The sequence below is a fragment of the Enoplosus armatus genome, chromosome 17 (genome assembly GCF_043641665.1).
Source record: "Enoplosus armatus isolate fEnoArm2 chromosome 17, fEnoArm2.hap1, whole genome shotgun sequence".
NCBI lineage: Eukaryota > Metazoa > Chordata > Actinopteri > Centrarchiformes > Enoplosidae > Enoplosus > Enoplosus armatus.
Window position 1 is genome coordinate 5,597,739 of NC_092196.1, and position 19,623 is coordinate 5,617,361.

General features: G+C 43.9%; 2 protein-coding genes and 1 long non-coding RNA gene across 5 annotated transcripts in view; 1 reads left to right on the top strand and 2 right to left on the bottom strand.

Annotated features, from left to right (window-relative positions):
• LOC139300059 (RNA binding protein fox-1 homolog 2-like) overlaps positions 1 to 2,599 on the bottom strand; it is a 37,328-nt gene extending 34,729 nt beyond the window's left edge. Inside the window, exon 1 of the mRNA XM_070923037.1 lies at positions 2,345 to 2,599. Within this exon, the coding sequence (XP_070779138.1) occupies positions 2,345 to 2,599 (255 nt within the window). The remainder of the gene's footprint in view (positions 1 to 2,344) is intronic.
• A 2,759-nt stretch (positions 2,600 to 5,358) lies between these two features.
• LOC139300611 (CD9 antigen) lies at positions 5,359 to 11,759 on the top strand. Of its 3 annotated transcripts, XM_070923764.1 has the most exons (10): positions 5,359 to 5,433; positions 5,537 to 5,643; positions 6,015 to 6,120; positions 6,237 to 6,334; positions 7,973 to 8,047; positions 8,163 to 8,264; positions 8,504 to 8,599; positions 8,804 to 8,887; positions 9,711 to 9,924; positions 10,640 to 10,735. In XM_070923764.1, exons 2-9 carry the CDS (start codon positions 5,578 to 5,580, stop codon positions 9,921 to 9,923), a joined length of 840 nt encoding a protein of 279 aa, XP_070779865.1. In that variant the 5' UTR covers positions 5,359 to 5,433; positions 5,537 to 5,577; the 3' UTR covers position 9,924; positions 10,640 to 10,735. The 3 variants fall into 3 exon arrangements, with proteins under 3 accessions (XP_070779865.1, XP_070779864.1, XP_070779866.1); XM_070923763.1 differs by having other exon boundaries at positions 9,711 to 11,759; XM_070923765.1 differs by lacking the exon at positions 9,711 to 9,924 and having other exon boundaries at positions 10,640 to 11,759.
• An 862-nt stretch (positions 11,760 to 12,621) lies between these two features.
• Positions 12,622 to 13,833, bottom strand: LOC139299659 (uncharacterized). The gene is made up of 3 exons (XR_011598838.1): positions 13,704 to 13,833; positions 13,381 to 13,561; positions 12,622 to 12,675 (listed from the first exon to the last, which is right to left on the bottom strand). It is a non-coding gene; the product is annotated as an uncharacterized lncRNA (long non-coding RNA).
• Positions 13,834 to 19,623: the final 5,790 nt, after the last annotated feature.

The following is a 19,623-nucleotide window of genomic DNA, read 5'->3' on the forward strand; positions in this document are numbered from 1 at the left end:
GTGGGAGAAAAATAAAAAAAGAGATGGAAACAAACAAACATGAGTGCAAAACAAGAGACAGGACAGATGTGGAGCTGGGGACTGAAAAAAAATGGATAGATGGTACATAGATTTGAGCGATGGGAGATGGACTGAGAAAGGGAAAGATAATCAAAGATGGCAGGGGATGGGGGGGGGGCAGCAGAGAGAGAGAGGGAGAGATAGAAGGGGGGAGGTGTTGGGATGGGTCACCTCACTGGCACACTGAAAGCCTGTGAACCAGGAGTCAATTAGCAATTTGGAAATATGCTTGAGGGGGAGACGGGAGGGGGAGAAATCAGAGGACAGCTAAAGGGGAAAAGGGGATACAAGAAGGGGGGGGGTGAAGGGGGTTTGCAGTTTGTATGAGGCGGAGCGGGGGAGGAGGGCAGGAGCAACAAAAGGGAGAGGAGGCAGCACTCTCATTTATTATTACAGTCCTGATTTACAGTCAGCCTGGAAGGTCAGCAATCCACTACCTCGAGCTCTCAGCGGGGATGCTATGCTAAGTGTTGGGTGCATTTAGTTACAGCAGCATCCTGAGCATGCATGCAGCGACAGCCAGCGACTGACATTCAACTACCACGACTGACATTAGCCCTCTGTGTCACTTTCTTTTTTTTGTGCATAAAGTGCTATTCAAGTCTTCATCTTCACTCAGAGCCCACGCTCCTGCTTATCTCTCCCAGCTGAACATGCCATCCATCACTGGCCTCTCATCCTCTATCTTGATCCCCGTTGGATGCAAACGAATCGCTGTGATTCCCATTCTGTCCGCTTTCTCCTTGCTTTCTTCCCTCCTTTATGTCTCCCTACATCTGGCCACATCTGCCTTGAGCCTTCTCTTTGTCCTCCACTTCCTTGCCCCAAACCACCCCTCTCTCTTCCTACATGACTTTCTACCTAGCCTTCCATCCATCCATCACCTCACCCTCCCTCCCCACCCTCCTACATTTCCAGCCCCCCCACCCCCCCACATGCCTAGCGATCAATACCACTGATGGGCAGCGCGAGTCCTCCCCATGCCACACTGCTCATTGTCACATCATCTTTGCCGGCGGGCTATAACCTTTCCCCATCATCAGCATCCATCCTCTGTGAAGCTCGCCGGGCATCACGGCATTACACGGGACCTATTTGTCATTGCAGCAGGTCAGTCGCACAGCCAATTAAAGTATTTTACCAGTTCCCCGGGATTCAATTACCTGCAGATGACCTCAAACCATGCCCGCCTGCCCTTCGACTACAGTTAGAGCCGTTTCCCTGGACTAAAACACCAGACGTCAGCTGAAATGTTCCCTTGTGCTGTTGGATTATGGACACTTCAAAGCATATGTGTGTAGGTGTAAGGATGATGTGTAGTGCATGTGTTTATGAGAGAGAGAGAGAGAGAGAAATAAATAGTAATAGATCCAGGGAGAGCAAGTGAGAGAGGTGCACCCAGTGCCTCGGCGGCCCACTGGTTTACTGTAATATGCACAGATTAGTCCTTCAGAGGCAGGAACGGTTGTTGATGCTTTGCTGCCTCAGCAGCCGAGTCATGAAAGCAGGGGAAGACCTGTCTTAAGGAGGGCCCCCCTCGAGTCCCCTTGCTCCTTCAGCCGACACCAAAAGGCTCCGTTCTTTGTCTTTCACTGTGGTGACCCCTCCCCCAATCCCTGTCTGCCTCTCTCCTTTAACACCTAGCGACAATGGGGGGGGGGGGGGGGGGGGGGCATGGAGCGTTTAATGGGCACATGCGGTGTGCATCAGGATTTGATGTGATGACTCACTGTAAATTATCATCACGGGTCTGAGTAATTTCATCCATGTGAATAAAATAAAAAAAAAACAGTGTGCCTCGCAACGTGTGGGAAAGGCACTGGTTTACTTTCCGTAAGGCAGGCCTGATGAATGGATCTGATCTTTTGCTGTGCTGCTGTCTGTCATAGCATGGAGCCTGTATCATATTACCTTTGTCTGGCTTGTTCATGCTCCCTCACTGAGCAGCTCCAGCAAGCCCCATTTCTACTACGGTCACCCTGTTGGTGTAATTCATAAACCTCTCTTTTGGTTTTCATTAAACATGTATTTTTCCCATCTTTTGCTGCAATGATGCATGATTATGCTGTTGATGAGAGAAATGGAGGGGGGGGGGGGGCTATCAAAACATTATCATCACCCCCTGCTGATGCTTGGGAACAAAAGCTTGCACTGAGGAAGACATGGGGGGGGGGGTACAAGATGAGACTTTGTCACAATGCTGCACGCACGAAGCTGAGATGGAAACAAGACGATACAGATGGGATGAATTGATACTGCATGTGTGTTTGCATCGCATTCTTACCTGTCCAATGTCACCAACAACACTCCCGGTCCCGTCTATCCGTGGTCTTTTGCACTCCGCCCCGGTTAAGTCAGTCAGGGCAGCGGCTGTCTGAGCGTCGGGCTCCGGGTCTCCTCGCTTCATCCCCCGGACAGCTGCTGGACCCCCGGCCGCGTTCGCGAGGGGTCCGGCTGCTGTATCAATGTCTCTGTCCAGGTCCATTATCCCCCGACTAACGGGTAGCATTATAGATGCAACGTCGGTCGACATTAACATTGGACGGCAGACAGTCACCAGTCAAAAGTCTTGTTTTAACCTTTGATTTCTCCTTTCTGATTTGTCCACAGCTCGATGCTCACAATGGATTTGGCTTTCCCCAAAAAGCGTAGACGGATAATTCTGAACTGGTTTTCATCAATATAAGACAGCCTGCACTGTTTATTGTCTAACTTGGCGTTAGCTATTCGAGGCAGAACATTATGACCATGCCAGGGTTGTGGACAAAGCACATAAAGTAGAGAGGTTTTTCTTTTTCAAAAAAAAAAAAAAAAAGTAAAACGACGCCGAACAGTGACCTATTTTAATAAAGATCACACGCCCGACTCCTGGATGCCTGACAAGCTAATTAGCTAGCTAACATTAGCTTGCTAGCATTACATTCCGCTAGCTCTCTTTATAAATGTGGCTCGGGGAGCACACTCTCGCTGCCAATAATAGAAAACGTTGGGAATTAGCTACGCGTGATACTTCTCCGTATGCGGGGCCAGCCGGTCCTCTCTGCTCTCGCCGCTAAATGTGTTTTTTAAAGCCCTCTGTTGTTCCTACCAGCCTCCACCTTGATTTAAGCCCCTTCTTATCACACCGTCCGCTCCCTCGCCGTGGTCTGCTATGGATGTGTCTTGGCGTGCGGACTTGGCTTCCGACGAACACGATTTCCCCTGGTCTGAGTCCCAGTTGGTGTAACTCGTAGTGTAGAGGGAGCCCGAGTGCGCTGATTCGCGGTCAGATTTGTCTACAGACACCGGGCTAGGAGAGATCGGACAGTGAGGTGCGGTGGGCTGGTCTGAGGTCTGCGTTTCCTCTGTCTCCTTCTCCTTTTCCCAAATCCACCCCTCCACCCCCCCCCCCCCCCACCTCAGAGCTCCCCCCTCCTCTTCTATCCACATTTACTTCAATGTTTAGCCGAATTAAAATGACTATTTCGCTGCTCATAACGCTGCCAATAGATTTGCTACTAAATCAAATGAGACTAATTATTTCAGAACAATGAAACACAATGAAAGAATAATAAAATATGTATAAAAATGTCCACATTCTAGAGAGACAAAAGGTAAATACAAAGTATATGAAATAAAGGTTGCATTTTGCGACAGGACTCCAGAAGATGTTTTCATGTGGGAATGTGTAATGTTACATACATAAGTAGAAGAGTTATAAATGTATTTTCTACATCCAAGGACTGCAACGCAGCATCATAACACAATATGTCTCAAGTGCGTCGTTACGCTCTCAAAAAAAAAAAAAGACATTTAGGAATGATATAATGTGTTTGCATCGAGAGTGTAAATTCTTCGACTCTTCAGGACATCTCGAAACATGTTCAGTTCATAAATTCAATTATATTCATGGTTTGTGTACTTTTTTGAAGCATGGCCAAGAAAACTAAAACAAAGCCAAAGCCCCTAATAACCAAAAGTTTCAAGGCCGGAAAATAAAATACAAATCAAAATAAATCAAGAGCAGCAAGTCTCAGAGTTGGATTATTTCAAAGGAATGATATGCAGCACTGGCCTGTTTTTTAATGTTCTTGCGCCCCCTAGTGGGTCTTAAACGACGGAGCGTCATTTCCATCTTGAAAGGAAAAGAAATCACTACTCTCTTACGAAACTGTTGTCATATAATTCACACCAAAGCGACACTAATCAAATATGGCTGCTGGTGTGCAGAAAGGTTTATAGGGGCAAAGCTGCAATAACTGGGGAAGGGGGGGGATACATCAAAGAGAGAAATGCAGTGTCTTTGCTGTGTCACACACACACACACACACACACACATCTGCACTGATTCCTCACTTCACCTGCCTGCCTCAGAACAGATGATTGCTGTCACTTTAGGCTGGCTGCCGATGTGTAAATGTGTGATTGTGTGTGCGTTTGTGTGTGTGCGTGGGTGGGTGGGTGGGGGGGGGGTTCCTCTCCCTCTGAGTCACTCACTCTGTCAACCTCTGTCTCTCTCCTGCAACATGTCCCTCTGCCACCCACTGAACCTGCAGTGATGGACGGCGGTGAGGTCACATCACTCCACACAGCCGCCTGTTCCCCTGACAGAGGCTATGAGAGCCCGCTGAAGCCATTACTCTCTTTACGCAGCCACAGACCCCACGGGTCATCAGAAGGTATTGGTTGTGAAAAATACACCACGGTGTCTGTAGGAACATCTGTATTTTAGTGGCACTGGGTGTCTCCTCTACAGTTTTCATCTCCCCGTAGCTCCTGTGGGCTTCCCATTGCACACTTTAGTAGTATACTGGCAGGATTATGTCCTTTATTAGACTCTCAACAGTTTCCAGTGACTTTAGATTTTAGACTTTGAACACGTGTTCTGCACACCTCTGTGCGTGAGATGTTTTTCACACTCAGTCGGTGTGTATTTGTGCGCACCAGCTCTCAGAAGTCCATTTGTCACACAAAAGATACGTTTGAGAGATGTCACACAGCCCCCAAAATGTGGAGCTGAAACAGGAAAGTAAAAACTATTCTGATAATCGACTAAACACGTCAGTCATTTTTCAGTTAAAACAAAAACAAAAACTTATATCGATAGTTAGTCTGTCGTCACTCCTTAGCTCTCGTTTCCTTAAGTTTCATTGTTTTTTTGATATTCTTTGACACTCCCTCCGTACGCAGAGTCAGCTCCTCTGCTCATAGGTGGCACGTCGCGTCAGTCACGCCTCTCAGCCAATGCCATGACCGAGCGAGGCCAAAGAGGCGGGGCATGACGTACCTTAGGGCTATAAAAACAAAACAAGCAGCAGCATCGTGGATCTGCATGAGCATCTTTTCCGGTAATCGTGCGAGGAACTGGACCGCAAAAGCCTTTCACACGCACAGGTATATGAATTCCGCGCCTCGCGTGGTGGACACATTACTCAAGGCTATACATTAGCTTACACAGACACAAAACATACATGTGAAAATTCAATGTTTATTACAGACTTCACAGGTGGACGCAGCGAAACAAACCTGCCTGTCATCATGCAACTGGATGGATGTGGCCGGGCCTGCAAATATATCCTCTTCGTTTTCAACCTCATCTTTGCGGTAAGTCTGTCACATTATGATACTGTGTACTCATGGTAAATAAACACACACACACACACACACACACACACAGTAATGCATAGACGTGTGGGTTTGTCTGTAGGTTTTGTTTTTTTCTTTCATTAAAAGTTGTTACAGTTCAGTTTCGTTTTCTCTGAAATGCAGTCACCTGTTGCATCCACCTCTGCTGTCTAATGAGCTCTCAACACGGTGAAAGAAAAGCAAAAGAGACGATGCTTATTCATACAAACCCTGTTTTAACCTGTTTTTGTTGTTGTTGTTGTTGTTGTGCTGTCCTGTCAACAGTTGTCATTGTCTTTCAGTGTATTTTGGTAGTTTGAAAGGAGTTCGCTTTATTTATGTTTTGGCAGGTGCTGGGGTTTGCCTTTTTGGGCCTTGGCATGTGGCTGAGGTTGAACAATAGCACCAGAGACATCTTCAGAGTAGAGGCCCTCAACTCCAGCGCATTTGTCATGGGTCAGTTTCTTATGTTACGCAAATGTCTCTTTTCTCCAAGAAAAAAACCCCACATGAAGCTGTTCAGCCTCTGATCCAGATTCAACCACAGACCTGTTTCTCTCTCTGTCTATCAGCTGTGACTGTACTGATCGCTCTCGGATCAGTGATGCTGATTGTGGTGTTGTTTGGAGACTACGGTGCCTGCAGTGAGAAAAGACTTTCTCTGCACGTGGTGAGGCAGTTTTTCTTCACACAGTAACTTCCTTGTAAAGTGGCACAACAGTCAAGTCTTCGACTTTTCCTGTTCCTCTGTAATTACACGCACTTTACACACTGTACTGTAACTGCACTCTAACTACGAGTGAAGTTTGTCTGAAAAATATTTGAGTCAAATTGGTCCACCTGTAAGGTGTAGTGGTGGAAAGTACTTTTACTTTACTTGAGTAATTCCATGTTATGTACATCTCAGAGGAATATTGTACTTTTTACTCCACTGCATTTTTTGACAGCTATAGTTACTATTACCTTTCAGATTTAGATTAATACAAAACATCAACAGATAAAATATGATGTATTATTATCGATTGAGTCACGCAGCAGCATATAAAGTCATTAAAATAAGCCCCCCTTTTACCAGCTGTAACATTAGTGACATTAATCTATCAATAATTATTATCCGCGTGAGTACTTTTACTTTTTGGTACTGAAAGTACATTTTGATGCCAACACTTTGTACTTTTACTTGTAAAAGTTTGACTTCAGGACCAAACTGTGGTATCGCCACTTTTACTCAAGTAAATGATCTGAGGACTTCAGGCGAGGTGACATGTGTGAGCTGAGCAGTCCTGTGTTTGTGAGCAGCTCAGAAGACTGAAACACCAAAGCTGTCTGAACGCAGATCGAGCACAAGAAAACCATATCAAGCAATATGTCTATACTCGTCATTTAAAATCAAGAAAAACGAGAAGCTGCTTTCGCTGCTTTTCTTTATTTGGCACTTGTTTTCATTCATCAACCTTTCTGCAGGTGACAAGATTTATGCTCTTTTATGCACAAAGACTTGAGTCTGGTGTGTGACATTATATCCCCAACAAAGTGGGTATAATAACCATAAAACAGTGGGGTTGAAGTGTGATCATCTCATTACCTCCAAAAATGTTTCAAATGTCATTCTGTTTCCTGTTTAACGGTAGTTTCCAGTCGTATCTCATAGTCTCGTCTGAGTGTCCCTGTAGAAAAGTTCAGAGGCATTCCTCAACTGTTAGGTAGCACAAAGACAGAAGACTGAGAAGGCTTGTGTGCTGTAGGAAGAAAACAGGTTGCAACAGAAATGTAATGCCGCAAAGACATTTGCACAGCAACAACAGAGTATTCCAATAGCGAAAATGAAGCTGATTTCAGGCTCTAGGCAACTAAAAAGTAAGGAATAAACTGTTACGACTCATATGAATGAAACTGCCTGCTTCTCTGCGCATCAGCCTGAACACGTCAGAAAATGTCTGAAGCATTAGTTATTGCACTTGTGTGCCTCAGTGGCCAGTGAAATGAATAGATTACACATTACCTCAACATCTTTTAAGATAGCCACCAGCCTTTATAGAGGCTTTATAAAAGAGGTGAAAATATTGCTCTAAAATATTTTGTATAGCATTTTACATTTTTATGTGCAATGTTAAGCGTTGTTAAACTGTTAATGTTAAACCTTCCTCCTGGTGACAAAAACAGGCATACAATTGCATATCCTTGTTGACATCACTTAAAACAAGTGTTATGCTGTTTGTCTACTTGTCCGTGTGTTTATCAGTTTCTTAACCCTTTTCATTGAGGTGTTATAATTGGGTTTATCTACCTCTTCTTCTTCTCCTTTCAGTTCTCTGCCCTAGTGGCCGTTCTGGCTGTAGCTGAAGTTGTTGTTGGAGTGCTTGCTTATTCCAGGAGATCTCAGGTGAGCGGGGAATGGAAAAAGAGGGGCGGAACACAAACATAGGATGAAAAATGGAATAAATCATTCAGTAAATACCCATATTTATGACCACGATGCTGTGTTGTGTATTATTAAGGTTGAGAATGGCATTGCGGAGTTCTACATTACCATGTATACTCTGTATTTGGCCAGTGGAGACCCCGTCATTGGTTTCATTCTCACAATAATCCACAAAATGGTAAGCACAACTTCTATTTGATAGAAAGCAGTTTTAACTCAGAACTGGTGTTCGTCTTAATGTAACTGAAAAGGGGCATTTTGAAATGTCTAAATGACTATTTATTTCATAATTATTAATTTGTTTTACACTTTAGGGCTCCATACATCGATAATAAAATGTGAAATGTCACTTATGAGGTCTTGCTGCTCATTAATGTAATTTGGAGTCTTCTTTGTCTTCGTCTCCCTCCTCTGTAGCTTCACTGCTGTGGAGTGACAGGTCTCGTGCAGTTTGAGTTTGTTAAAAAGACCTGTCCCGAGCCAGATGGGTTCTTTCAGAAATTCAAGATGCCTGTAAGTCGATCAAGTGAAGTTGGTTTTAAGTATTGTATGTTTTTAAATTAACCTTTGAGTTATAATCTGTGTTCACATATGACACTAGTACAATGTAGGGTGAGAACAAATGGACCCCCTCTCTTGTTCCCACCATTGGACATAGAACTGCTGTACTCTGAAGACTCTGGGTTAACAGTTTCTCCCGTCTTGGTCTTCCTACAGAATTGTCCTGAGATCATGGTCAATTTCTTTGACAGCAAAGAGTCACTGGTGATTGGGGTCTTCGTTGGAACTGGAATTCTTTTGGTAGGCAAATGTGTTGCATGCTGCACATTTCTTCACTTGGACGCAGTAAATGAAGTCAGTGTTTTAGCCGTTGAACAAAAAAAGGTTTAAGATCAGGTTTACCATCTTAGTTTAGCCTGTTAGCATGCTAATTAAAAATGTTTAAAAACTAAACTTTTGCTAATTAGCATTAAACACGATATAGCTGACTGCAGTATTGGGCAAACTGAAATGATGAAAAGTCACAGGATCACCAAGTCATTAGTATTGATCCTCTGGGGACCTCGAATATCTGCACCACATTTCATGGCGATCAATCTAATAGTTGTTAGCATTGTTAACATGCTAAATCGTGACCATGGTAAACATTATAATGCCTAGCATTAATATGTTAACATGGTCATTGCGAGAATGTTAGCATTCTGATGTTAGCATTTAGCTCAAAGCACCGCTGTGCCCAAGTACAGTCCGACATAGCCACTAGTATGGCTGTAGTCTCCCACAATACTTTACTGCAGACATGTTCAGCACGCTGCATGCCACTCAGAACATACTGTAAATCTATTCAGTGCTTAATTTGCATCAAAACACAGTACTGAGGGTACAGACTGACTGATGTGGGTACAAGGCTGCGTCGGGGAGGAAAAGTGAGGCTGACATCTGCTCCATTCAGTGTCTTGCCTAAAGAAGGGGCTTAATTTTGTCTCTTGCTCTTGTTGTTCATAAAGTTAATGACCATGTTCTAATCACTCTGCACCCCTCTGTCTCTCTTAAATCAACACTCATCTTCCTGCCATTGCTCCGCTTTTTTTCCTTTCATTCTCCCGATCATTGGTTCCCAAAGATCATGGCTCTGATTTGCAGCATCACCCTCAATAAAAAGATTCAGTCCGCCTCATCTCCTCAGTACATCATCCTGACTCACTCCACTTCTGTCCTGGCTAACCCTCAACCACCCCAGCATGAACTGGTCTCCACCTCCTACTCCTACCCTGACCAGGACCCGGTCATCTTCACCCCTCTCACTGTGGCCAACATCCCTGTGCCTCAGATTTAGTGTGCTCTTCTCAGTTTTCACACTCACCGTTATGCTGTCTTTGATTTTATTCCACTAGGCTTTGCTATAGAGAAAGCAGACGTGTTTTTATCCATTCTCTTCACCTCTTAACATATTCAGCATGGTCACTGCAGGGCGTCTTCTGCTCCCTTTTAAAAAGGAAAAATCCACCCACCCACCTGTTAGTATTATAACAGCCCTCATCTATTGGAACTGCTGTGTTCTTGGTGTATTTTTATTATTCCCACAGATTATTGGCCAAATGCTGATGTGCCAAGATTTGCCACACTCAGCTGCAGTGGGGGAATTTGACACCAGACACATTTTCAACAATCATGCATCACTAAGGAAGCTGTGATGTTTGCTGTCCCACCTGTGAATGAAGCAGCTTCTAGGGTTTTCCTCTTTTTGACAAATACAATGCTACAGTTAATGTATCCAGGGTTGGATTTTTCCTTTAAAAAAGGGGACTACTTATTCCTGAACATTTTCAACATTTTGCCTGTTTTAATTTCCCAAAAGCTTCTTTTTATGTGGCTGTGTGCAGGTTGGTAGCAGGTGCTTGTTAAGTGCAACCTCTCACACTAACTCCTCTCTGGCTGGTTTCATCCTGGAGGTGATGAGTTGGAGGAAGCAGGTTGTTCACTGCATAGCTCTCCCTTTGTCCCATCACTGCTTTTTACCCCCACCCTCCTCCTTCTGTGTCTGCATGACAGATTACTGCCCTGGTCTGCAGCATTATCCTCCTGAAACAGATCAAGAAGGGCCAGCAGGAGATCACTACGCACTATGCGACCGTGTACTAAGAAGAGGACTCAGTTTTCAACCCCAAAGGCCATCGCTGGAATTCAGGCTCAACTGGCAAATAAGTGTTTTTCTATGCATGTGAACTACTGAGTACACTAGTCTTGACTGGACTAGAATTGTGTTGCCTTTTTAATACCTCGTGCTAATAATTTGATCCATTGCAAAGAGAAAAAACAAATACCTGCTTTGTTCAGAGCTGTTGACATCTATTTTATTGTGCTTCTTTTAAAATAGTCATGCAGTATCTCCTGTTGAAAGGGATGTTTCTTATAATTAGCGATTATTCATCTAGCTAGAAACTGTCGCAACTAGACAGCAAGTGCGTTCCTGCCCGACAGGCCTCTACATCATTGTGGGCATACAATAAGTAATCTGAGGATAAGGACAACACATCCGTTTAATAAACGGAGGGAGAGAATGGGATTCAGCTTCCACATGTCTGTTACACAGCAGTTAATGTTAATAAGCAGCTTTTTGTAGAGTTAAATCGTCACTGAGCCACTGGCAAATATCCCTGTTAAAATGTGTTTCTTTAAAAAAAACAAAAAACAATTTAAACTATTTCATAAGCTTTTATTTAGGGTTAGTTCAAATTTGTGTTGACACCTTGAAATGGGAGGTCATCACCACAGCAGCCCTTCACCATGTCAGCGTGTGATGACCGCACAGTTAGCTTCTCTGTGTTACTGCCAATTCATTTTGTAATAGTCATTCTTGCCATACATTTTGCATTCCATTTCATTTCTTTGATTGATGATGTGTGTGCAGGGGGCCCCAGGATTGGTCAGAAAATAAAAGTCAAGCACCTTCATGAACATTTCAAAAGGAATGCTTCAGAGCTGTGGAGCATTAAGTGCCGTCTCCCTCTGTAACAAACAGCGTTTACAGGAAAACACCTCGGCATTAATGGACATTAGTGTCAAAACTTTGTCATTCCCTGACTATTGCATTGCACTGTACGGTTTTAAAGTTTACCATTTTTTTTAAATAAAACATTCCACAGAGAGCTTTCCCTCTCTTCTTCACTGAGACCTGTGTGCTTTTTATTTTCATAAAACACCACAAGAGTGCAGTCGTGTAAACGGGTCTTTATTTCATCGCTCACACATCACTGTTGGGACCTATGAGGAAAAAAAGATAATGTAGTGATGTACGAGAGAGGCCAGAGCTGAGAAATCACATTTTTACTCTTACGTCATGTTTTCACCCATTTGCTTCTTCTGGCACCTTCTTTGTGTTGAAATTGTGTTATTAGCTTTTAGCAGGCCATGTTGTTTGTGAAGCTCTGTGGAATTTTGCAATGCAAATGGAAATGTGACTTAATTGGGTAATGGGAAAGAAAACTAAGCAGCCATAATACATCTAGTTCATTCAAAAGGAATCCCTCTGTGTAGCGAATACTCTGAATCACAGATTACTTGTTGGTTTGTTTATGCAGGGACAATAGTTTTCCTTTCAAGTCTGGAACCCACAAGTCTTCAAATTGTACATGTACTTCTCAGTTTCTCCTTTATGTTTCTGTTGTGTTGAACTTACTGTTGATGCAGCCTACAGTGCAGTCACCATCTGCAGCAGAGCACACCTCTGTCGAGCACAAGAAGTAGATCTGAGAGGAGAAAACAAAAAAACACAACAGGTATTGGGGTCACTACATAATCACAGCAATCCTGGTCTACACCTCGCCACCATTATGGATGGTCTTTATTGTGTTTTAGGGTTTTAAGGAGCACGTTATACAGTAAGTCACAGAATAGACATTTACTTGTGTGAGCATGTTTGTTAATTGGGGGATACCTCTGGGTCTGCCAGGTGAGAGTATCCTCTAGCCGTGTAGGAGGGACTTTCTGAGGGCGGAGACAGGAAGCTGGAGATTATGATCCTCCGAACGTGATGGGGGTCAGAGCGTGGGAAAGGAAGCTGCTGTGAGTCATCCCGGCTGGAACAGCTGAACAACACATTGATGAAAGGACCGTTACAACTGCACATTTCTATGGAAGAGATAACATGCAAAAAGCACTATTTGCTCCTTTGGATTTACAGCTGCAAGATTGCTTACACTAAATACAACAGTGTTGGACAAAATGTTAAGTTTGTCCTGAGGGTGGCTCTAGAGAAGCCCTGCGTCCGTCAGATCTGGCCTTTATCGTACCGATACTATTGTAGTCTGATCCTGGGTTTAGGCTCATTATCAGGGACATCCTTTCCATAACTTGCCGTTTGGATTTCATCTAAATTCAGTGAAAATACAAATTATATTGGTATATGGAGGCGAATAGATAATATACTAACATGGCCTGTGGACTACTTCAGCTGCATGTCAGAATGAGTCACAATACAACATACTGCATGGATAAACACAAGTTCCTGCCAACAGATATAAAGTCAGAAACTTGTAGTACAATAACACACCTAGTCAACATTGCAAAGAATTAACATGACATATTTAACCAGCCAATCGGTTGTTCTTAAAACTCTTGAGCTTTGCGACTATAAAGCAACATTCAGGGGGAAATCAGCACACAACGACTTAACCAGTCAAGAGCCATGTTAGTCTTTGACATAATCCTGTGAAAACAAACAAGTTTGTAGTCAATCATCTTGCTGACTGGTCACAATACAAACAATTCAAATTGAACTCTGTATAACATACCCATCATAAACAGGCATCCAGCTGGCATATGGAGCTTGAGTGTAAGCCAGGCAGGAGTGAACCAGCAGCACCAGGCCGGGCTCTGGGGGGTCCAGCAGGCTCACCTCCACATAAACCAGTCTGCCTCGCATGGTGCCGAGAGGCAGGTGAGCCTCAGGGTGGAAGCTGGTGAAGGACTCATCTACGAGGAAAAGAATATTGGAACATTATAAATGCTGAGTGCAAGTAGAAGCAGCTGTTGCTCAGACGTCAACTCGCTGATTTTGAACACCAGATTAAAATGTCAAGAGGCACGAGGTGTGATTTACAGAGGAGACAACCACCTGTGGCGATTCTCAGTTGCACAGTGACAGTGGCTGGTGTGGACTGAGCGGGAGGTGGAGGAGGCTGATCCAACACATGGAGCCTCACTTCACCTGGAGAACCCGGGAAGGAACTACATTCCACCATCAACCTGTGGATCAACACAGGCCATGGAATCAAATCCAACACTGGATGCAGAGCCCAAACGAAGCTGAGCATCTTTGACATACAGTAATTACAGTATTTCATATGCCTATGTGTCACATCTTGTTTATTTTGAGACAATTTTTATTTATTTTCTCTCTCGCTGGCCCAGAAGGGAGGGAGGGGTGTGTGATGTGTTGTGGGCAGCTGCTTCAAACGATTGCCCCGACATCAGTCAGGAAATACCGCTACAGTGATTTTAAAAATCGCTCTTTGGTCTTTTACCTCCCAGCAGACGTATGTGCACCTCTGTATTCTAATTGCTGCAAAGTTAGTAACTATTGTGAGCAGACACTGAGATTGTGAAATTGTGGTTGCAGGATAATTGCATGCATCTTTTAATACTTTTTTAACACTAGAGGTGACATACTTTATAGGGATGGAAGTGTTTTTTGTTTAATGTATTTTTCTTCCATTTTGTTTTAAGGTCCATGTTTTTAAAGGAACCAGAGTATTAATTCCACCTCCTGGCAAGACGCCATTTGAAAGCGTCAAATTCTTGTGATATCAAAAATTTTTGCATTTTACTGATTGCATTAGAATGTGTTCAATGCACCAGCAGACTACTGTCTGTAGATGATTTGTGAAGTCCTTGGCCAAGCAATTGATTCTAGTGCATTCTGGGTGAGGAAAAGAAGACTATGAATAACAATGGAAAACAATGGAATAAACAGCCTGGAGGCAGTAGAAATAATTTGCTCCACACAGCCAACAGCAGAAAACAATGACAAGCCAGCAAAAGACATCACAAATCAATGTGGTTTAAAAAAAAAATCAAGTTCCAGCAGAAAGAAAGGTGCTAAAAACATGCAAATGTCTGACTTCATAGCTGAATGAGAGATAAAGCAAACAAAACATGGCCAAAAAAAACAAATGGCGCCTTACCTGACAGGAGAGCTCTCATGCACAGAACCGGGATCTTGAGGAGAATGAATACCATGGACCTCCAAAAGATGAACCACTGGCTGACCAAACACCTAACAAAGAAATGATATTGGTGAAATGGTTTACATCATTTCACAAAGTAACAATCTGATGCATGCTCTCCTGTTAGCTGCAAGTGAACAGAAGTGAGGTCATGTTTAGCCACATAAAAAGTTGAAGAACTTTCACAAAGCGTCATCGCAGAGGCTCGTCTTCGTCTAGTGGTCTACATTACGTGGCAAACATACAGTACAAGTGTGCCTTACGTGTTTGTTTACTCCGCAGCCCTCCAGGGGGACAATGTAGATGTCAGGGTCAGAGGTCAGCCTCTGCAGAGTGCAGGACACATTACTGACCTCAGAAGGATCGGCAGGGGGGGGGCCTGTGGGCTCCATCACAGAGTCAGGCACCACAAAGATCAAATGCTGTCCCATTGTACAGTCTGTTGGCTCACACACAAAAATATAATTCCTGCGCTGTTTTGATCACAGTAAAAGAAAGTTTAAAATCAAGCCTAAATATTCAAGTGTTTGCAAAGTTCAAACTATTTAATTTTTGTGGATGATGGCCTCTAGCCTGAAAGCCCATACATCTAATTTTCTGATTGTCCTTCATTGTCAGTTAATTTTTGTCAGACATGTGTCGACAAGATCCGTTTTGGGAGCGACTCACCCTTCACAGGGTATGAACAGCAGCCCAAAGCAACGCTGCAGTCGAAATCTGACAAGGGGCCAAGGCCACAGGGTGAGGCTGAGGGAGTGTATGGGTTGGCAATGATCTGATCTGAGGGCACAGAGCAAACAAAGAGGAGATCTAGTTATACTGGACCGCTTCTATTCAGCAGGGAGAGAGATGACGGAATATATTCCATACAGGTGTCTAGTTACAGCCAGAACCACATGCTAGACCTTCAGCCAGTCATGAATAATGTTCCGCCCCCTTGTGGACATAAGCAGTAAAGACACTAACACCAAAATCTACATACGATTGCTTAGCTTTCAACAACAACACTAGATTCTATAGCAAGAACAAGATTTTATATCACTATTTACCTTTCATTTCATCACCCAGCCTCTCTGCTTCTTCTTCTCCATCAGGATGCCCAAAAGGATCATATGGATGTTGCTGAGGGATGCTGGGAAATCCTGCCTCGGCATCATGAACCAGCCGATCCATCATGCTGGAGTCAGAGTCTGAGGGCAGCTGAGACTCTGATTTTGAGGATGCTTTTTCAGAGGTCATACTGCCTGCAGGATGTAGTTCCTGGTTGTCTACAGACACCTTAGGCTGGTAGTAGCGGTGGTAATAATAGTAAGGATGTAGGGGGCCATTGAGAACATCATACATTGAGTTTGTGGGTGGAGAAGTGATTTGATGCTGTGGTGGGGAGGAAGATGCTTGGAGCAGAGGGTCTAAAGCTTCTTTGAATGAAGTTGGAGACGCGCGCTTGCCAGTGCTGAGTAAACTCTCAGGTCTATAATACATCTGATAGTAGTGATAATATGGGTGGTAGTAATTCGGGTAAGGAGGAAGATTATGGTTGGGTGATGGAGTGGGGGAAGAGGGTTGTTCAGGAGCAGGACCTGGGTAACCGTGTGGGAGGGGTGGACGGACTACAGAGTGTCTCTTTTCGTCACCCAGCTCTGCTTTTACATCGTCGTCGTCGTCAGGCAAAAGAGGATGTTTGATCCATTCTGGATTATTTTTTTGAGAGCTAATCATTTTATCTGGGTTTGGCTGATCTATGTAAGGATTTAAGTTGTGAGGAAGTGGATGACCAAAGGTGCTCGACTTAAAGTTTGGATGATCCGACACATTAGTTTTTGCTGCCGTGTCGGGATTGAGAGGAGCCGATCTTTTGGCCTCGCCTCTAGAAATAAGTGGAAAGTAATGGAAGTAGTGGTATGGAAAGGGCTGTGGCGGATAAGGTCCATACGGTGCAGAGGCTTTGTGAACAAATTCAGGACTAGCTGGAAGGGTGTAAGGATGAGCGGCAGCCTCAGGCACAGGCTGAAGGAACTGGTCTGAATTAACTCTGCTGAGAGCCTCAAACTGCTGGACGCTGCGGGGCAACGCTGGAAATTCAGAATTTTGAGGATTAGTCAAAGACAGTTCTCTAGGAACCTCATGACCTGGATCAGGGTCTTGAGGTGGGACAGGAAGAGGGATTTTAGGATGATGGTAGTAGTGATAGTATTGACTAAAGGTATGGAGAGGGGGTGCTTCAACTTGAATCGGAAAGCCTGCATCTGAGGAGGGAGAATGTGTAGTGCCGTGCTCCTCAGAGAGACCTAAGACAGGAGTTTCTCGCTTTTGCTGCAGATCTGGAGTCAGCAGAGTTGAATCCTCCAGATCATCTGTAGATGACAGAGAACTGTGAACACCGAAATGTTTATAAGACTCTCTTACAGGAATCTGATGGGGGTAGTGTGGCTGGGAATCCACAGGAGGGAGAGGCTGAGGGCCAAAAGTAGCATCAGGAGTTGAAGATGAGGGAGCAGGAGGGTTATATGCATCGTGTCCATCTGGACTAGGAGATGTGTGGTGATATGTAGGGTGGGGATAGTAAGGCGGGGCTAGGTAGAAAGGTGGAGCCCATGGAAAAGGCTCCATATGGTCTGTTGGCCCTCTGGTTAGTTGATCAGGGCCGTTGACCAGAGGCTGATGGGTTAGTGAGAGTTCTTCAGGTGGAGAGACAGGACAGGATAGTGCGAATGTCTCTGCTCCCATTTGAAGAGAAAGGGTGTATTTCCCATCCTGAAAAGAGATCAGAGATTGTCTGTGTGAGACTGTATAAATAACCACATACATGAAGTCATGTTTCAGACTGGATAGTAGGTGTCAGAGTTCAGTGTGTTTTTATCCTCTTTCTTAATGCTTTGACCCCCTGATGAGGTAGTTAAACTTCCGTTACGAGTTCATGTAGTTACATCTATGTTCTGAAGCATTTTTAGATGCCATTTATATGACTAGAGGGCATGTATTGGTTCAAAATTCAACTTGTTTTATAATGAAAAAAATATTTTAAACTCATATTGGATTTTGTATTGAACAGAACTCAAAATTGTGAGCATTTTCAGTTTTTGTAATTGATTGACAAATTTATTTAATGTGTGGCATTTCATTAATAGTTATTTCAATGTATTTATTTCAGGTGATTGTTTTGATTCTTGAAGACGTTGAAAATGTAATTTCGATGTCTCATTAATAGTGACTTTTGTGAAATTCACCTTTACTGCGATGCCACATGTAACGAATGGAGCAGCGATAACGATCTCTGCATCTTGTCTGTCCAAAGTGTAGCCACACTGCTCGGCCAACCCCACTAAAGGGGTCCACTCTCCTCTGACTGTAGTGAAAAGTTAAAAAACTACCATAATACATTTGAACAAATCTGGAAAACCATAGGGAGGTAGAATATCATTAGAGTGAACTGAGTGCTAGTAGAATGAAAAGTGAAAGCTGAAATGTGTTTACCATTAACACTCAGCTCCTCTGCAGCAGACACTCCCTGCACTTTAACAGTCATACCATACGGGGAGCAGCAGAGGGAGGACGGGCCCGCGGCCTGAGGCTGGATCTGAGAGGCTGGGCAGGACATCCTGACTGGAGTCCCCCTCCACAGCAGAGGCAACACATAGCTGTCATCCTGAACATGTTTTAACAGCATTCTTTTATAACTTTTACTGCTGTTGGTTAAAACATCTTACATCCATTAGAGAAGACATGTCTCTAATTAGGAAACAAGCTTTTCTTATTAAATAATTAAAAACATGAGTCAACAATCCATGAAAGTCCCTGACTATCTTATCTTGTCAAGATGACGTAACGGTGTACTGAGTCATTTCAGTTGAAATGTATGATTCATCTTAAACCGGTTATATAAAAAAAAGATTGATTTGGTGCAGCAGTCACTCACTGGGAAGACAAAGATCAGCAGAAAAGCTTCAGTAGGATTCAAAACAAAGTGTAAAGACCAAGCTAAACTAAAATGTGCAGGGACCCTGAGCCAGCACTAGCTGGTCGGTCTGCAGTGATAAACCAACATGTGTACTGGTATCTGATACACAAGATGGGTTGTATGGATCCCATACCTCCTGTGTGACGTGGCAGGAATCGTACTGAGCCATCAGACTGAGGTCTCTCCATGTGGTCTGAACAGAGTAGCCGCACTGAGCTGGCAGCTGGGACAGGGACACGGATGACTCATTCACTGAGACAAAAACAAAACCTCAACCTCACTCTTATGAAGAAAAAAAATACGATAAAGAAATTAACATAAAGACACAAGTTAATGTATTTCTACATAAGGAAAGAAAACTTGGACACATGCCTAAACTTCAGTGGAAATTGGACGTTGAGGGCTGAGGACACCAGCTGCAACGATACGGTGTCGTTTATCTCTAAATTCAAGCCATGTATAACCATGTCGCTATCCCAGACGTAAGGCTGGAGTATTTAAATGGAGAAGCTGAAGCCTCACCCCGGTCCAGCAGTAGTTGTACAGCTCGTCTCCTCCTGACAGTGAGAGTCATGGCGTCGTCTCCACACTCCACCACAGGCTGCAGCCTCTGCCAGCTCTCCGCTGAGCTGCTGACACGCTGACCTCTGACCCTCTCCTGGCCTCCCTGAGCCTGGACTGGTAAACAAAAACAGACCCCCTCACAACAGAGAATACAGTGTATTGTTGTGGAACATAAAGGCAGGAGTTGGGTCTCTCAGTAAAGGAATGACTTTACTTTCACAGTACACACAATCCCTGTAAGTGAAAGAATACGAGAGTCACATCATCTAATAAAATAAAGGTTTTTG

What these genes read in the sequence shown, in the direction of transcription:
- LOC139300611 (XM_070923763.1), top strand. Translation starts at nt 5,578, where the DNA reads ATGCAACTGGATGGATGTGGCCGGGCCTGCAAATATATCCTCTTCGTT. An exon ending in TTTTCAACCTCATCTTTGCG is followed by an intron (nt 5,644 to 6,014) that starts GTAAGTCTGTCA and finishes ATGTTTTGGCAG; the next exon opens with GTGCTGGGGTTTGCCTTTTT. An exon ending in TTGGAACTGGAATTCTTTTG is followed by an intron (nt 8,888 to 9,710) that starts GTAGGCAAATGT and finishes TGGTTCCCAAAG; the next exon opens with ATCATGGCTCTGATTTGCAG.